Source organism: Eulemur rufifrons, chromosome 8, assembly GCF_041146395.1.
Source record: "Eulemur rufifrons isolate Redbay chromosome 8, OSU_ERuf_1, whole genome shotgun sequence".
In the NCBI taxonomy this organism is placed as follows: Eukaryota; Metazoa; Chordata; class Mammalia; order Primates; family Lemuridae; genus Eulemur; species Eulemur rufifrons.
In genome coordinates this window covers 103,879,936-103,894,055 of record NC_090990.1, presented here as the reverse complement: position 1 = coordinate 103,894,055, position 14,120 = coordinate 103,879,936, and the positions used below count along the sequence as shown (strand labels likewise).

Sequence of the window (14,120 nt, the reverse complement as noted above, 5' to 3'; positions counted from 1 at the left end):
GCCGGCAGAGGTGGGGCTGGCGGAGGGCGGAAGCGGCAGCGACGCGATTACGAAACCCGTCCGGCTCCGAGCCGAGAGCACAGCTCCCCCCTGGACTGCTGAGGCACTGCACGCTGGAGGGATGTGGGAGGGGGCCTCCGCGGGCCCCGAAGGCCGCCGCCCATGCCCGACGAGTCGGAGAATGTGGACGCCTCGATGAGGGCTTGACATCCAACCTGGGGACCCCGGAATCGCACGTTCCCTTTGCGCGCCAGGGCTTGCGGGGCAATACGAAGTGGAACCCCCAAATCCTCCAGACCTAACCAAGTTCAGAGATTCGCAGAAGCACCCCATCACCACCAATCTCTTGTGCTCTACCCAAATTGGAATAAGGCTAGGTTTATTTACCCATTGTGAGGGTGAAGAGACGAGTCGGGAGGAGTAGGGATTGGGGGAAGGGGTGCAGAATTTTTCTGATTCTCAAAAACACCTAGTAACCTGAAGTCCTTAAATTGGGGAAGAAAGGGACACTCCTCCTTTCCATTGTTGTGTAGTGTTAATATTTTTAATCTATAAACCTAAATTTGGAGGACAATTGCCGGCTCATTCATTGCACCCCCAGTCAGCACGGGGGTGCTGGAAAAGATGGGGAATGATTGTGCAGACCAATGAGCCTACAGAGATGCTTTAATCCTCTCTCCCTCCCTGAAGTGTTCTGGAACCTATCATTTGAATTAGCCGAGTCAGGCAGGGAGGGGGCGGGGAGTCCTTCCGCCCTTCTTAGGAGGGGCTGCATTGCAGGGGGAGACTGAGCAGACAGATTCAGTCACTGAAGAGGGAGAGGGAGTGAGAAGACAAAGCCGCCAAAGCCCCAACAGCTTTCTTTTTCTCCAGCCCAGAGCAGACCCCGGAGCCCCCGAGGCACTCCCTCCATCTTTGGAACACGCTAGTAATTCATTGATAACAGGTAAACTAAACTGAGGGAGGGGGGCAGGGGGCTGCAAAGATAGAAGAGCAGTTTCTTCTGGTTAGATTGAAGACCTCAAATAAGGATGAGGTGGGGGACAATTCAAGAAGAGAGAAGGGGGCGCTATGAACAATGGTAGTTATTTGTTCACCGTTTCCATGCCTTGTTATCCTGTACCCAGACATTCATTTCCAGCAATTTACATGCAGTTATTTCTCAGCACTTACCTCCTTATTTCAAGTATGTTTTTCTATAATTTATTGGCCTGTTTATTTAATATCTTCTGTCTAGTTATCTTCTTTTTCAAGCTATAATTTGTTCTACCAGTTATTTGATGACTCTCTAGTCCTCCTGTATCTCTCTGGCCTCTACTTCCCCATACTTGCATTTTTTTTCTGTAGTCTTCTATTTGTCTCTGTAGGAGGGAGTTTTGGGGGAAGGGATATGGGATAGTGTTGAGAGTAATCCTGACCTTTCTTTTGACAATTTCCTCCCCATCTCAAACCTTTGCTCCAAAGAGGCAGCTTGAAGTAGGAAAGGTGGGGGTCTCTGTGTAGAGAACTGCTTGATCCTGTATTGTAATTAGTACAGCCCACAGGAGCTAGATATGGGGATAGATTCTGGAAAAGGAATGCTTATTTGCAGCTCAGTGGAATATGTGGGGGAAGGACATGGCTAATAGGAAAATCCAAACTCAGAGTGAGGCACACATAATGAGAAGCCAGAGAGCTTTCCTTCTCTACCACCACCACCTCTCCTCCTACCCCAGCCCCCATGATGGCAGCATGACACAGCAAGGCCCTGTTGAGTAGGCCTTGGATGCCCACAGAGGATCTGGACAAAGGGTATTTGGGCATGTCTGTGTGGCTCAGAGGGAGTATATCTTTCTAATCTATATATTTGCTAATCATGTATCTCTAAGAAAAGAGAGTGATATTTAGAAATTACCTTTGCATAAATATCTGGATAATTTAAAATGAAGGCTAGTGGAAAGCATTTATTGAGTATATATTGTGGTACAAGGCACTATCCAAACCCTTTAAGCAAATGATAGATGTAAAGATAGATGAGTATGGGTGGAGAGCATTTGGGGAGGAGAAGGGGAAGCTGGCTGAAAAGGGACCTTTTGCAAAATTTGGAGGACTTGAGAATTAAATCCATACCATATTAAATCAAAAATTTAATTACTATTTACATTAGTAAATATCTTTTGGTATCTTAACTTCAATTTTCTGTGTTTAGTCTTTATGTTCTTGACTTGATTTTAATGCCACATATGCTTGTATGAGTGTCTTTCTGGAATGCATTTGGTATCCTCTGTATATGTCTCTGGGTCAATAACATAGCTAGAGATTTTAGGGCTTTTTTTCATAAAATTTCCTTTAGCTTTTTAAATTGCAGGATAGCTCTGCCAAACACTCAGAGACTGTTTAGGCAGCTTTTATACATACTCTGATTTTAAGAAAAGGAGTCAGTTTGTCAAAGAGCTTTTTCCCTTTCTCAGATTCTAGCTTGCTCTATACTGCCTTTTGCTTTTCACCATTCAAATCAGAATTACAGGAACAATCAATGCCTAATCCACAGAATATCTGTTTTTCAGGAACTAAGAATTCTTTTAAGTTTTGAGAATACTGGTATAGGGTTATAAAAGCTGTGGAGCAACTATCTATGTACAACACAAGAAGGGATCAGATTGGGAATTATGAGACCTGAGTTCTATACAAACTGGCTGGAAGACTTAAGTCGCTATGTAATTTGTAAGGTGTCTTCTAGTTTAAAAATTCTGATTTTTTTCCACTATGAGTCTATTTTTTAGAGAGCCTATTATGTGCCCAGCATTGTACTAAGCTCACTCTGGAATAGACTTGTAAGGGAGGAGCTATGAAAGAAGCCAGCTAGCTAGGGAAATAACTGTTAACACAGTAAACAATATGTAGACAGAAGTCAGTAACAGTATTGAACCATTTTTGTAGGTCTCTTTCTGTGCAAATGTCTCTGCAAATTACTGTGGAGATGATCAGAGTTGGGTGTCATAGGAAGATGACCTCACCTTTCCAACATGCTCCCCCACCCTGCTCCAGTCTGTGCATCACCTTCCTTCTAAGCAGCTTCTCTGCTGAGTAATGCTCAGTTCCCAGGTTTATTTTGGAGCGTGAACCTAAGAAGAAAAAGATGAACTCAGAACTCAGTTTTAACATTAAAACCATCCTAACCAACCCACTCACCACTTTTTTTTTTTTTTTTTTTTTTGAGACAGGGTCTCACTCTGTCACCTGGGTAGAGTGCAATGGTGTCATCATAGCTCACTGCAACCTCAAACTCCTGGGCTGAAGCGATCCTCCTGCCTCAGCCTCCCCAGTAGCTGGGACCACAGGTGCACACCACCACTCCTGGCTAATTTTTTCTATTTCTGGTAGAGACAGGGTCTTGCTTTTGCTCAGGCTGGTCTCGAACTCCTGACCTCAAGCAATCCTCCTGCCTCGGTCTCCCAGAGTGCTAGGATTACAGGCATGAGCCACCTTGCCTGGCTCCACTCACCACTTCTAAAGCACCCCCCTCACGCACCCCTACTCACATATCACCACATTCTAGACTAAGGCTTTTTTTTTTCTGCCTTAGTAGAGTCATTTCACATTATACGAGGGCATTTTGGAACCTATTTAAGGCTGCTATTAAAAGTCTCAGGCCTGGTGAGAGCCAATGGGGTATTTGGAGAAAGGCCTTTTGAAACTTGGGGTTCTATTTTTGGAGGCAGTGGAATGTTCTTTCTTCTCCTTTGGGAACATTTCAACTAATGCTTCTTGCCCCCTTCCCTTGGCTAGTAAGTAGCAGGGTGGAGGCTGCAGGGAGCTATAATAGTCATATAATATCAGGCAGAGTGTGGGTAGCATGAACAAAAAAGGTGATAGAACTACCCAATAAAGCATGGAAAAGTATCCAATTTTGTTAAAATCTCTTTCCAATCTAAGCTTTACTTTCTTAACTGGAATTTCTAATCCATTTGCTCTCATTATCATCAGTTATACTCTAGCATTGGGGTCAGAGAAAAGAGACCCTGTTATAGCATAGGTAAATTCTTTTAGCACCTGGGTTTTGCTCTGAAGGAGAAATAGTAGACTGTTAAGGCTTACCTATGAGAGCTAATAGATGGGAGTGGCAAAGTATTCATTATATTAAATAGTGAGGGGAAATTAATCAGCAGCCTTGAATGTCTTTGTGTGCGGAGCCCAGCACTTGCGGTATGGAGAAAGTAGACTGGTAGTTACCCTTAAGAAAACTCCCAGTCTGTTGAAGGAGATAAGACCATCCCTATATATAAAATGCAGTAACAGTGATCTGTAACCCCAAACTGATGGAGTCAGGTAAAACTCCACAGGGTGTTGGGGGAGGTGATGGAGGAAATAGAGTAGATGAAGCTTAAGAAAGTTGTCCTGGAAGAGGTGAGTTTATAGTAGAGTTTATAAGGCAAGAAGGAAAATAGAAAGCAGAAATGCCATGAAAGGCCTTTTCACAAGTACCATGATCTATGAAATCAAAGTCAAGAAGAGGTCAAGTATCTATAAATATAATAGGAGTTTGGGAGAGGGGGATTCCTCTAGGGACTTGATTAGAGTCTTGAAACTTGGTAAGTATTTTAAGGTGGAGAATGGAGAGAGTCAAGCAAGATAGGAATGAGCATAACTATAGTTGAGGCTGTATATTTGCTAGGAAGAGTGGGCCAGATTTTGGAAGGCCTTGAAAATCAGACCCAAGATCAATTTGATGCAATAGTAAATAAATCATTCTGCTGGGCGCCTTTCAGTAGCTCATGCCTGGTGGCACTTCAGGAGGCAGAGGCAGGAGGATCACTTGAGGCCTGGAGTTTGAGACCAGCCTGGGCAACATAGTGGGATCCCGCCTCTACAAAAAATAAGAAAATTAGCTGGGCATGGTGATGTGTGCCTATAGTCCTAGCCACTTGGGAGGCTGGGGAAGATTGTTTAGGCCTGTGAGTTAGAGGTTGCAGTGAACTATGATCATGCCCACTGCACTCCAGTCTGGGTGACAGAGCAAGACCCTGTATCACAAAAAAAGAAGAAAAAAAGTCATTCCAAGATGGGAAGTTAGGAAATGGTAGAAGATGGTAATAAAGGCAGGGTTCCTGAAGCTTGTCCTAGGGAAATTGGATTATGTATAGAGGGAAATGGGGATATGGAGTTTCTAAGCAAGGAAAAGCTACAGGCTATGGGCTACAAAGAAGTTGCTGTAGCATGAAGACTGACAAGTGGTTTCTTTCCAGGAAGCTATGAGGGACCCTGTGAGTAGCCAGTACAGCTCCTTTCTTTTCTGGAGGATGCCCATCCCAGAACTGGATCTGTCAGAGCTAGAAGGCCTGGGTCTGTCAGATACATCTACCTTCAAGATCAAGGACAGCAGCGTTGGCAAAATGACCGGGCAAGCAACTGGAGCAGAGCAGGAGAAAAACCCTGAAGGTGATGCCCTTCTTGAGTACAGCACCTTCAACTTCTGGAGAGCTCCCATTGCCAGCATCCACTCCTTTGAATTGGACTTGCTCTAAGGCCAAGACTTCTCTCCCCCACCACCTTGCCCTCATTGTCTTCCCTTTCAAGCCCTTTCCTTTCTACCCCTTTCCCATTTTAATCTTGTTCTCTCTCTTCTATTGTGTTGGTGGTGCTGATGAATCTGCCAGAGTTGAGTTGTATTTATTTATTTATTTATTTATCCATCCATCTATCTACTCCATATATCTCAAAAGCCCTCAAGCCACAAAGTAAAGGGGTCAAGCAATGGAGTATTGGGTCACAGGGATTCTTCCTTTTCCCCCTAAATATTCACTCCAGATTAACTGTTACAAAACAGGATTTCTAAAAGCCTAACCACTCTTGCTTTCCTGTTGCTGCTTATAATACTCTTTTTCTTAAAGAAATTGGGGGTAGTTAAGGGTATAAAACAAGAGGAAATAATATATCATGCAAAATGAAAATAGCGAAAAACATTGAATCATTTCAGAAATAGTTAAGTTCTTTTTCTCAAAAGGGTGTTCCTTCTTCAAGCCTACTCTACACGTTTGCTGCTGTGAGTTGAAAACTAGCTGAGGAAAATTAGATATCAAATCTTAAGGTGCAGTCTTGCTGACCATTATGATAATCTGTAAGGTTTTGACTGTCTTCTAAAAGAAATAGGGTTTGGTCCTTAATATTTTAGTCTTGGCGTCTTACAATATATAATACTGATTAACGGGCCTTGGGCACAGTTCTTCGGTTACATTGAGACTATGAAATGAACAATTACATTCTGACCTTATACCTTGTCCCCACTCCTTCCAAAATTATTGCTGCTGATTTGTGCTGCCATTTATTCATTTATTTAATAAAGACATTCAATCCCAGGACTGGATTCTAGTTTTCTCTTTCTTCACAGTGAAGCAGTATCAATCTCAGAAATTAATTAGCCTTGCTTTCACATTCAGCTTTTACATTTTATGTTTCTAATATTCAGTTTTTAAGAAGAATGATTTGAATAGCATTTATATATACATTAAATGGTGAACTTCCAGGGTGGGTGCAGTGGCTCACGCCTGTAATCCTAGCACTTTGGGAGGCTGAGGCAGGGGGGTTGCTTGAGCCCAGGAGTTTGAGGTTGCTGTGAGCTAGGCTGACGCCACAGTACTCACTCTTGCCCAGGTAACAGAGTGAGACTCTATCTCAAAAAAAGAAAAAAAAAAAAAAAAGTGAACTTTGGGTTGAACAGATAGGTAACAAAGAAAAGGGTGAAATCAACTTAAAATTAGAAAAGTACTTAAAGCTACAACCACTCTTCTGCCCATTCCCTACCAACATTATATTTCAGGTAATAATTTTCTTAGGTGTCTAAGAAAATAAACTAACTCATCCAAATATGTTATCTGTTTATCTCACCTCATTCCAAAAAACTATTTGAAACTAACTTCCAAATAGCTTTTGTGTGCCTACTATATGAAAGGCAATGAGCTAGACAAGGGGATGTAAAAAGAAATGAAACAAGATTCTGACTCCCAAACTTAAAATGGGAAGCCATAAATACCAGTATGGATAAGCATTGGGAAGTACCCTGAAAATACTTTAAAGATGACACAGACTGGGGGGGTGGCTGTGGCTCACACCTGTAATCCTAGCACTCTGGGAGGCTGAGGCAGGAGGATTGTTTGAGGTCAGGAGTTTGAGACCAGCCTGAGCAAGAGAGATACCGTGTCTACTAAAAATAGAAAAATTAGCGGGGGGTGGGGGGGCTTGTGGCACTTGCCTGCAGTCCCAGCTACTCAGGAGGCTGAGCAAGGAATTTGACGTTGCAGTGATGTCACTGCACTATAGCTTGGGTAACAAAGAGAGACCCTGTTTCCAAAAAAGAAAGAAAGAAAGAAAAAGGCTGGTCCAAAGGTAGTGAGTTATTTCACTGGATTGTTCACAGTTACAGATTGAACTCGGTACTGTCCCCCCTTCTCACTACTGCACTTGAATAGTCTTAAAAAAAGGAACAGAATAGGATCCAGAATTGTTCAGAAGAGGGGGGAGAAAGGTAAATTCTTCTCCTAGGCCTCCTATGCCTACCATCTAGAGATGGTCAAAGTCCAAGAACGGGGCCAGGAAGGATTAAGTGTTGTGTCCTTTTCTATTTTTACTAATTTTTTGAAGGGCTTCTTGCCGGATTCCTCCGAGTCCTTTAGTCATGGCAAATGGTGGGTGGAGATGGGGCTCAACTAGTAAATAAAGTGACTAAATGGATTTGCAGACTCATGCCCCCCCCACCAACACCCCGTACAAATGACTCAGTTATTTGCGCACTGACAGCTTGGCTCTGGGGTCTTCTGACTGGAAACGTGTGTCCATCAAGCACCAGAGCCCAATTCACGAGTAAAACCAGAACTGTCCAAGGACAAGGAAGCAAGGCTATCCTGTCAACCCTAAGCCTGGCCCCCAGGAGAAGCAGCCAGGAGGTAGGACGCAAACTTCAGGACTGATGCATAATCTGATTTCCCCTCAGCGGTTCGCCGGGTTCTTGGCGCCAAAACAACCATCGGGTCCGTCCCCTGCTGGAACTATAAGACACGTAAGACACGTAATCAATAATCCTCCGCCTCGTTAAATAGTCCCGTCTAGGATTTCTCGGATACACATTTTTCCACCTCAGAAGTCCTTCAGTAGATAGGAAATGAGTCTCGGAGATGTATCATCTTTATGTTCGAGTGGCAGGATGGATTTTCTAATCATTTTCCCTCTACAGATTCCTCCGCCAGAAATCATACAGGCAGGGCCTTCACTTCCGGGTCCGCCATTTTGTTACCTTCATTTCTCCACGAGGGGGGGTTAAAGGCCCCCAAAGTATGCATATATGAAAAGGCCAAAAAGTAACTGTCACTGACAGGGAGTCTTAACTAGAGAAGGAAACGGGACTAAACTGGCGGGCTCGGTGGAAGCACAGCCGGCAGCGTCCCGGACGAGGAGGTGAGGGGGAAGAAGAGATGCGTGGACCCTGGGGGGCGTCAGGGCTGGAATGGAAAGTGCCGTGAGAAGGCGCACCGCTTCCTAGCCCAACCCCGGACTTCTGGGTGCGGACCGAGCGGCGCCCCCTCACCGAAGCGGGGACAGCTGGGCAGGGGGACTGAGAGGAAGGGGATGCTTTCGGGAGGAAGGGGAGGGGACTGGAAGGTGAAGAAAGGGGTGGGTGTAAGACCTGGGGCCTGGGAGCTGGACCAAGGGAAGCCAAGGCCACAGAGGTGACCACTAGGGGGCGGCGTGGAGCCGGAGCCGAGGGCTGAGTCCCCTGGGCTGAGAACATTGGTGTGAGAAGCTGGAGGATTTATGATAGAGGGGGAAAGAGGGACTCTAATTCTCTGACCAACAATTTATAGAGTATCAGTGAACTCAGTAATCTGAACAACAGCAGGAAGGCCCCTGCCTCCAGTTCTTGCACAGTTGTTTGTACAGCTGGCCGCCCGGTGGGGACGTGTGCAATACAAAAAGAACCATGGATTCTTCGATTGCAGTCCTCCTTTCCGTTAGCTTTCCCCTATTCTCACAGATTTTCTTGAACCAGAGGTTATTTCATTCCTCTCCGTTTTCCCAGAAGGGCTTCTTTCTAGGGCGTGTCTATCTGTCTCTCTTTCTGCCATCTGTGGAGACAGTCTATGGCTTATCTTCAACGATTTAACATTTTTGGCTATCTGGGAATATATTTTCATTTTACCACTTGATCTACCCATTCCGGTAGAGATGTTCTTAAGCATCTGTTTTCATCCCTACTTTGCTAACAATGAGGAGAGAACTGCCCTACCCAAATTCTTATATAAACAACGTAATTACTCTTTGATAATAGTTTGTTGTCAAGAGCTCAAGCACTTCATAAATTATTAAAACACACTATTGAAAGTTTTTGTGTGTTTGTTCCGGAGGGAAAGTGTGTGCTTTGTTATTTTATTCATCTCCGAAATCCTAGAAGGCAAGTTAGACCAGATTTTGTCTCCTCATTATATATAGGGAAAGCGGAGGTACATCCAGTAAGGGAGAATACTGTTAGTTGTTAGTAATGAGGGAGTCGGAAGTACCTAGACCGTTTTCCAGTCTGTTAGGCTACATCTTTGGTCTCTTGGTTCTGCCAGCATTGATAGGATAGAGTGAGCATGGCACATAGTCCCCCTCAAAATGATGTTATTTAAAAATACATTTTACTTTTACTTAAGATAGATGCTTCAGCTTAACTCAAAGGAGTAACTGATGAAAGGGAGAGAAAAGTGCCTTGAAGAGCACATTTCTAGGAGACCTTTTTCATATCAGATGATGAATATAACACCCTATTTACATTCTAATCCCAAAGTTTAATTATATCTCTGCATAATAAGAAGGCTTTTCATGGCTTGTTTAAAGAATGGGATGACATATTTGGGTTGGTTGCCATTTAGTGCTACTCATTCATGACTCACAAATATGATTAAAGAAAAGTGATGGATGTGTATGTGAAGGCAGACTACAGTGGAAAAATTGCTCAAAAAGATTTTGCAAGAGTTCAGGTGTTGAAGACACCAGTTACAGTAGGATAAAAATCAACTTATTTAAAGGGTCTTGTTTCCAGAAGTACCAGCTTCCCAGGAACATGAAGCAAACCAGACTTCTTAAACAGATACCCCAAACATCAACTGAATTTTTTTGTGTGTGTGGTAGAGATTAGAGCTGGAATTTTGTTATTCAAATAGATTAATTTAACTTTGATTCAGCATATCTGAACATCCCTGTGTGGGACATTCTTTCCCTTTGGGATCAGTTATTACAAGGTATTTAAGTCTTGGTGACATACCTTTTATATATAGTATATTTTGGAAAATGTGAAGGAGTCATTTTTAATTAATGAACCATCTAAAAATTTATTCTTGTTTTTAACTATTAGCAAAAAAAATTGAGTTGAAACATAGTTTTGATATTTTAAAAGGAAGATAACCATGGAAAAATATGATGTATCAGTGTTCTGTAAGAAGGATTTGCTATGAATTTTCTCTACTCTTTTTTTGAATGGTAAAAACTGACACTTAGATCAGATTATAGAAGTTCACACTAGTAAAGTTCATACTCTGTTCCTGGAAATACTCAGCCTGGACCTGAGCCTCAGGTAATATATTCCATTTGAACAAACTTCCCTGGTGGTTTGAACACAAAGCTCTATGATATGGATCAGAAAATTAAATCACGAAGTAGCTGAATGATTTGCCTAAGCCATTTATTCTCAGATTTTCTGGTTTCAGGACCCATTTACACTCTTAAAAATTACTGAGGATTGGCCGGGCGTGGTGGCTCACGCCTGTAATCCTAGCACTCTGGGAGGCCGAGGCGGGTGGATCGCTCGAGGTCAGGAGGTCAGGAGTTCGAGACCAGCCTGAGCAAGGGCGAGACCCCGTCTCTACTAAAAATAGAAAGAAATTATCTGGCCAACTAAAAAATATATATAGAAAAAATTAGCCGGGCATGGTGGTGCATGCCTGTAGTCCCAACTACTCGGGAGGCTGAGGCAGTAGGATTGCTTGAGCCCAGGAGTTTGAGGTTGCTGTGAGCTAGCCTGATGCCACGGCACTCTAGCCCGGGCAACAGAGTGAGACTCTGTCTCAAAAAAAAAAAAAAAAAAAAAAAAAAAAAACAATTACTGAGGATTCCATTGTGTTCAATCTATTAATACAGGTTGGGTATCCCTTCTCCAAAATGCTGGGGATTTCTGATTTTTTTGGATCATGGGATATTTGCATATACATAAGAAGATATTTAGGGGATGGGATCCAAGTCTAAACACAGAATTCATTTATGCTTCATGTATACCTTATACACATAGCCTGAAGGTAATTTTATACAATATTTTAAATAATTTTGTGCATAAGACAAGGGGTTTTTTTGTACACCGAACCATCAGAAAACAAAGGTGTCAGGTGTGAAATTTTCCATTTGTGGTATAATGTCAGTACTCAAAAAGTTTCAGATTTTGAGCTGGGCATGGTGGCTCAAGCCTATAATCCTAGCACTCTGGGAGGCTGAGGCAGGAAGATCACTTGAGGCCAGGAGTTTGAGATTAGCCTAGACAATGTAGCAAGACCCCATTTCTAAAAAAAATGAAAGAAATTAGCTGAGTGTGTTGGCACACACCTATAGTCTCAGCTACCTGGGAGGCTGAGGCAGGAGGATCACTGGAGCTCAGGAGTTCAGGGTTGCAGTGAGCTATGGTTGCACCACTGCACTGCAGTCTGGGCGGCAGAGTGAGACCCTGTCTCTTAAAAAGAAAAATGTTTCAGATTTGGGAGCATTTCAGATCTCATATTTTCAGATTAGGGATGTTCAACCTGTATTTACTAATTTAGAAATTATTTTAAAATATTAATAAATCCATTACATGTTAACATAAATATTTTTATGAAAATATTATCTTCCAAGTTAAAAAATAGAAGAATAGCATTGTTTTACATCTTTACAACTCTCTTTAACTTCTGGCTTAGTAGAAGACAGCTGCATTCTCATATTTACTTCTTATTCAGTCTGTTGCGATATGTACTTAGAAAAGAAAGGAGTATTTTAACAGCTTTTTCAGATAATTGTGAGCAATTCTTTGATGCTACACAAAAACTTGACAAGTGGTAATTTCTTAAAAGAGAGTTGCAATGAGGTATTTGAAACCAAATCAATGAACTTTTGTATTCTGTTACCTTAAAAACCATTGGTGATTCACTTTGAACTTTTTTACTCCTGCATGGTTTTATAACATCAGTCATTTGGAAAGTATTGGTTCACCAAATTATGCAGATCATTCAAATGTTGATGCATTTTATAATATCAAAAAAATCACATTCATTTATATCCGAACTAATTTCATCAGAAAAGTCTTTAATTGGTAGTAAGCTGTCAAGTTCATGGTGATAGATATAGGCTTTCCAAAATTCTAATTTTTTCCTTGAAAGCTTAAATTATAATTGATAATTGGCAACAGATACGGTGAATTGTTTTCCTTGAAGTGGCAGGCTCACTTTCTTCACTTTTTATTTTATTTTTTATTTTTTTATTTTATTTATTTATATTTTTTGAGACAGAGTCTCACTTTTTTTTTTTTTTTTGAGACAGAGTCTCACTCTGTTGCCCGGGCTAGAGTGAGTGCCGTGGCGTCAGCCTAGCTCACAGCAACCTCAAACTCCTGGGCTTAAGCGATCCTACCGCCTCAGCCTCCCGAGTAGCTGGGACTACAGGCATGCGCCACCATGCCCGGCTAATTTTTTGTGTATATATATTTTAGTTGTCCATATAATTTCTATTTTTAGTAGAGACGGGGGTCTTGCTCTTGCTCAGTCTGGTCTCGAACTCCTGACCTCGAGCGATCCACCCGCCTCGGCCTCCCAGAGTGCTAGGATTACAGGCGTGAGCCACCGCGCCCGGCCGAGTCTCACTTTTTATTTAAAAAAAAATTTTTTAAGAGACAGGGTCTTGTCTGGGGAATGGACATGCTTGAAGTTCTGACTCGGGGGGATGGGCGGGACATGGGCAATATATATAACCTGAACTTTTGTACCCCCATAATAAGCTGAAATAAAAAAAAGAGAGAGAGAGAGAGAGAGAGGGTCTTACGCCTGTAATCCTAGCACTCTGGGAGGCCGAGGTGGGCGGATTGTTTGAGCTCAGGAGTTCACGACCAGCCTGAGCAAGAGTGAGACCCCATCTCTACTAAAAAATAGAAAGAAATTATATGGACAGCTAAAAATATATATATATATATATAGAAAAAATTAGCTGGGCATGGTGGCGCATGCCTGTAGTCCCAGCTACTCGGGAGTCTGAGGCAGGAGGATCGCTTGAGCCCAGGAGTTTGAGGTTGCTGTGAGCTAGGCTGATGCCATGGCACTCTATCCCGGGCAATAGAGTGAGACTCTGTCTCAAAAAAAACAAACAAACAAACAAAAAAAGAGACAGAGTCTTGCTTTGTTGCCCAGGTTGGAGTACAGTGGCCCTATCATCTTTCACTGTAACCTCAAATTCCTGAGCTCAAGGGATCTTCTGGACTCAGCCTCCAAAGAAGCTGGGACTATAGGCATGCATCATCACACCCAACTAATTTTTAAATTTTTTGTGGAGAAAGATTCTCACTGTGTTGCCCAGGCCAGAGTGCAGTGGCTACTCACAGGCATGATCATAGCACATTGCAGCCTTAAACTCCTGGGCTCAAGTGATCCTCCTGCCTCAGCCTCCCAGGTAGCTGGGACTATAGGTGCATGCCACTGCATCCAGCTTGTCCATTTAAAAAAAAAAAAATATCTGCCATATGGTCCTTGGTTTGTCTGTTCATCATTCTTTCATACAAAAAAGATGTTCCATGATAAAAGTAGTTATTTCAGCTCACAATTGCACAGTGCCTTTTCTCAAGAAAACCATAATATTTCTTTTTTTTTTTTTTTTTTTTTTTTTGAGACAGAGTCTCACTCTGTTGCCCAGGCTAGAGTGAGTGCCGTGGCGTCAGCCTAGCTCACAGCAACCTCAAACTCCTGAGCTCAAGCGATCCTCCTGTCTCAGCCTCCCGAGTAGCTGGGACTACAGGCATGCGCCACCATGCCCGGCTAATTTTTTCTATATATATTTTTAGCTGTCCATATAATTTCTTTCTATTTTTAGTAGAGGTGGGGTCTCGC

General features: G+C 42.6%; 1 protein-coding gene across 1 annotated transcript; it reads left to right on the top strand.

The window, feature by feature from the left end:
- The first annotated feature begins 5,231 nt into the window (after positions 1 to 5,231).
- On the top strand, positions 5,232 to 5,564 carry MLLT11 (MLLT11 transcription factor 7 cofactor). Its single transcript, XM_069478817.1, has one exon. The coding sequence runs from the start codon at positions 5,232 to 5,234 to the stop codon at positions 5,502 to 5,504; it is 273 nt and encodes a 90-aa protein (XP_069334918.1). The 3' UTR covers positions 5,505 to 5,564.
- Positions 5,565 to 14,120: the final 8,556 nt, after the last annotated feature.

What these genes read in the sequence shown, in the direction of transcription:
- MLLT11 (XM_069478817.1), top strand. Translation starts at nt 5,232, where the DNA reads ATGAGGGACCCTGTGAGTAGCCAGTACAGCTCCTTTCTTTTCTGGAGG.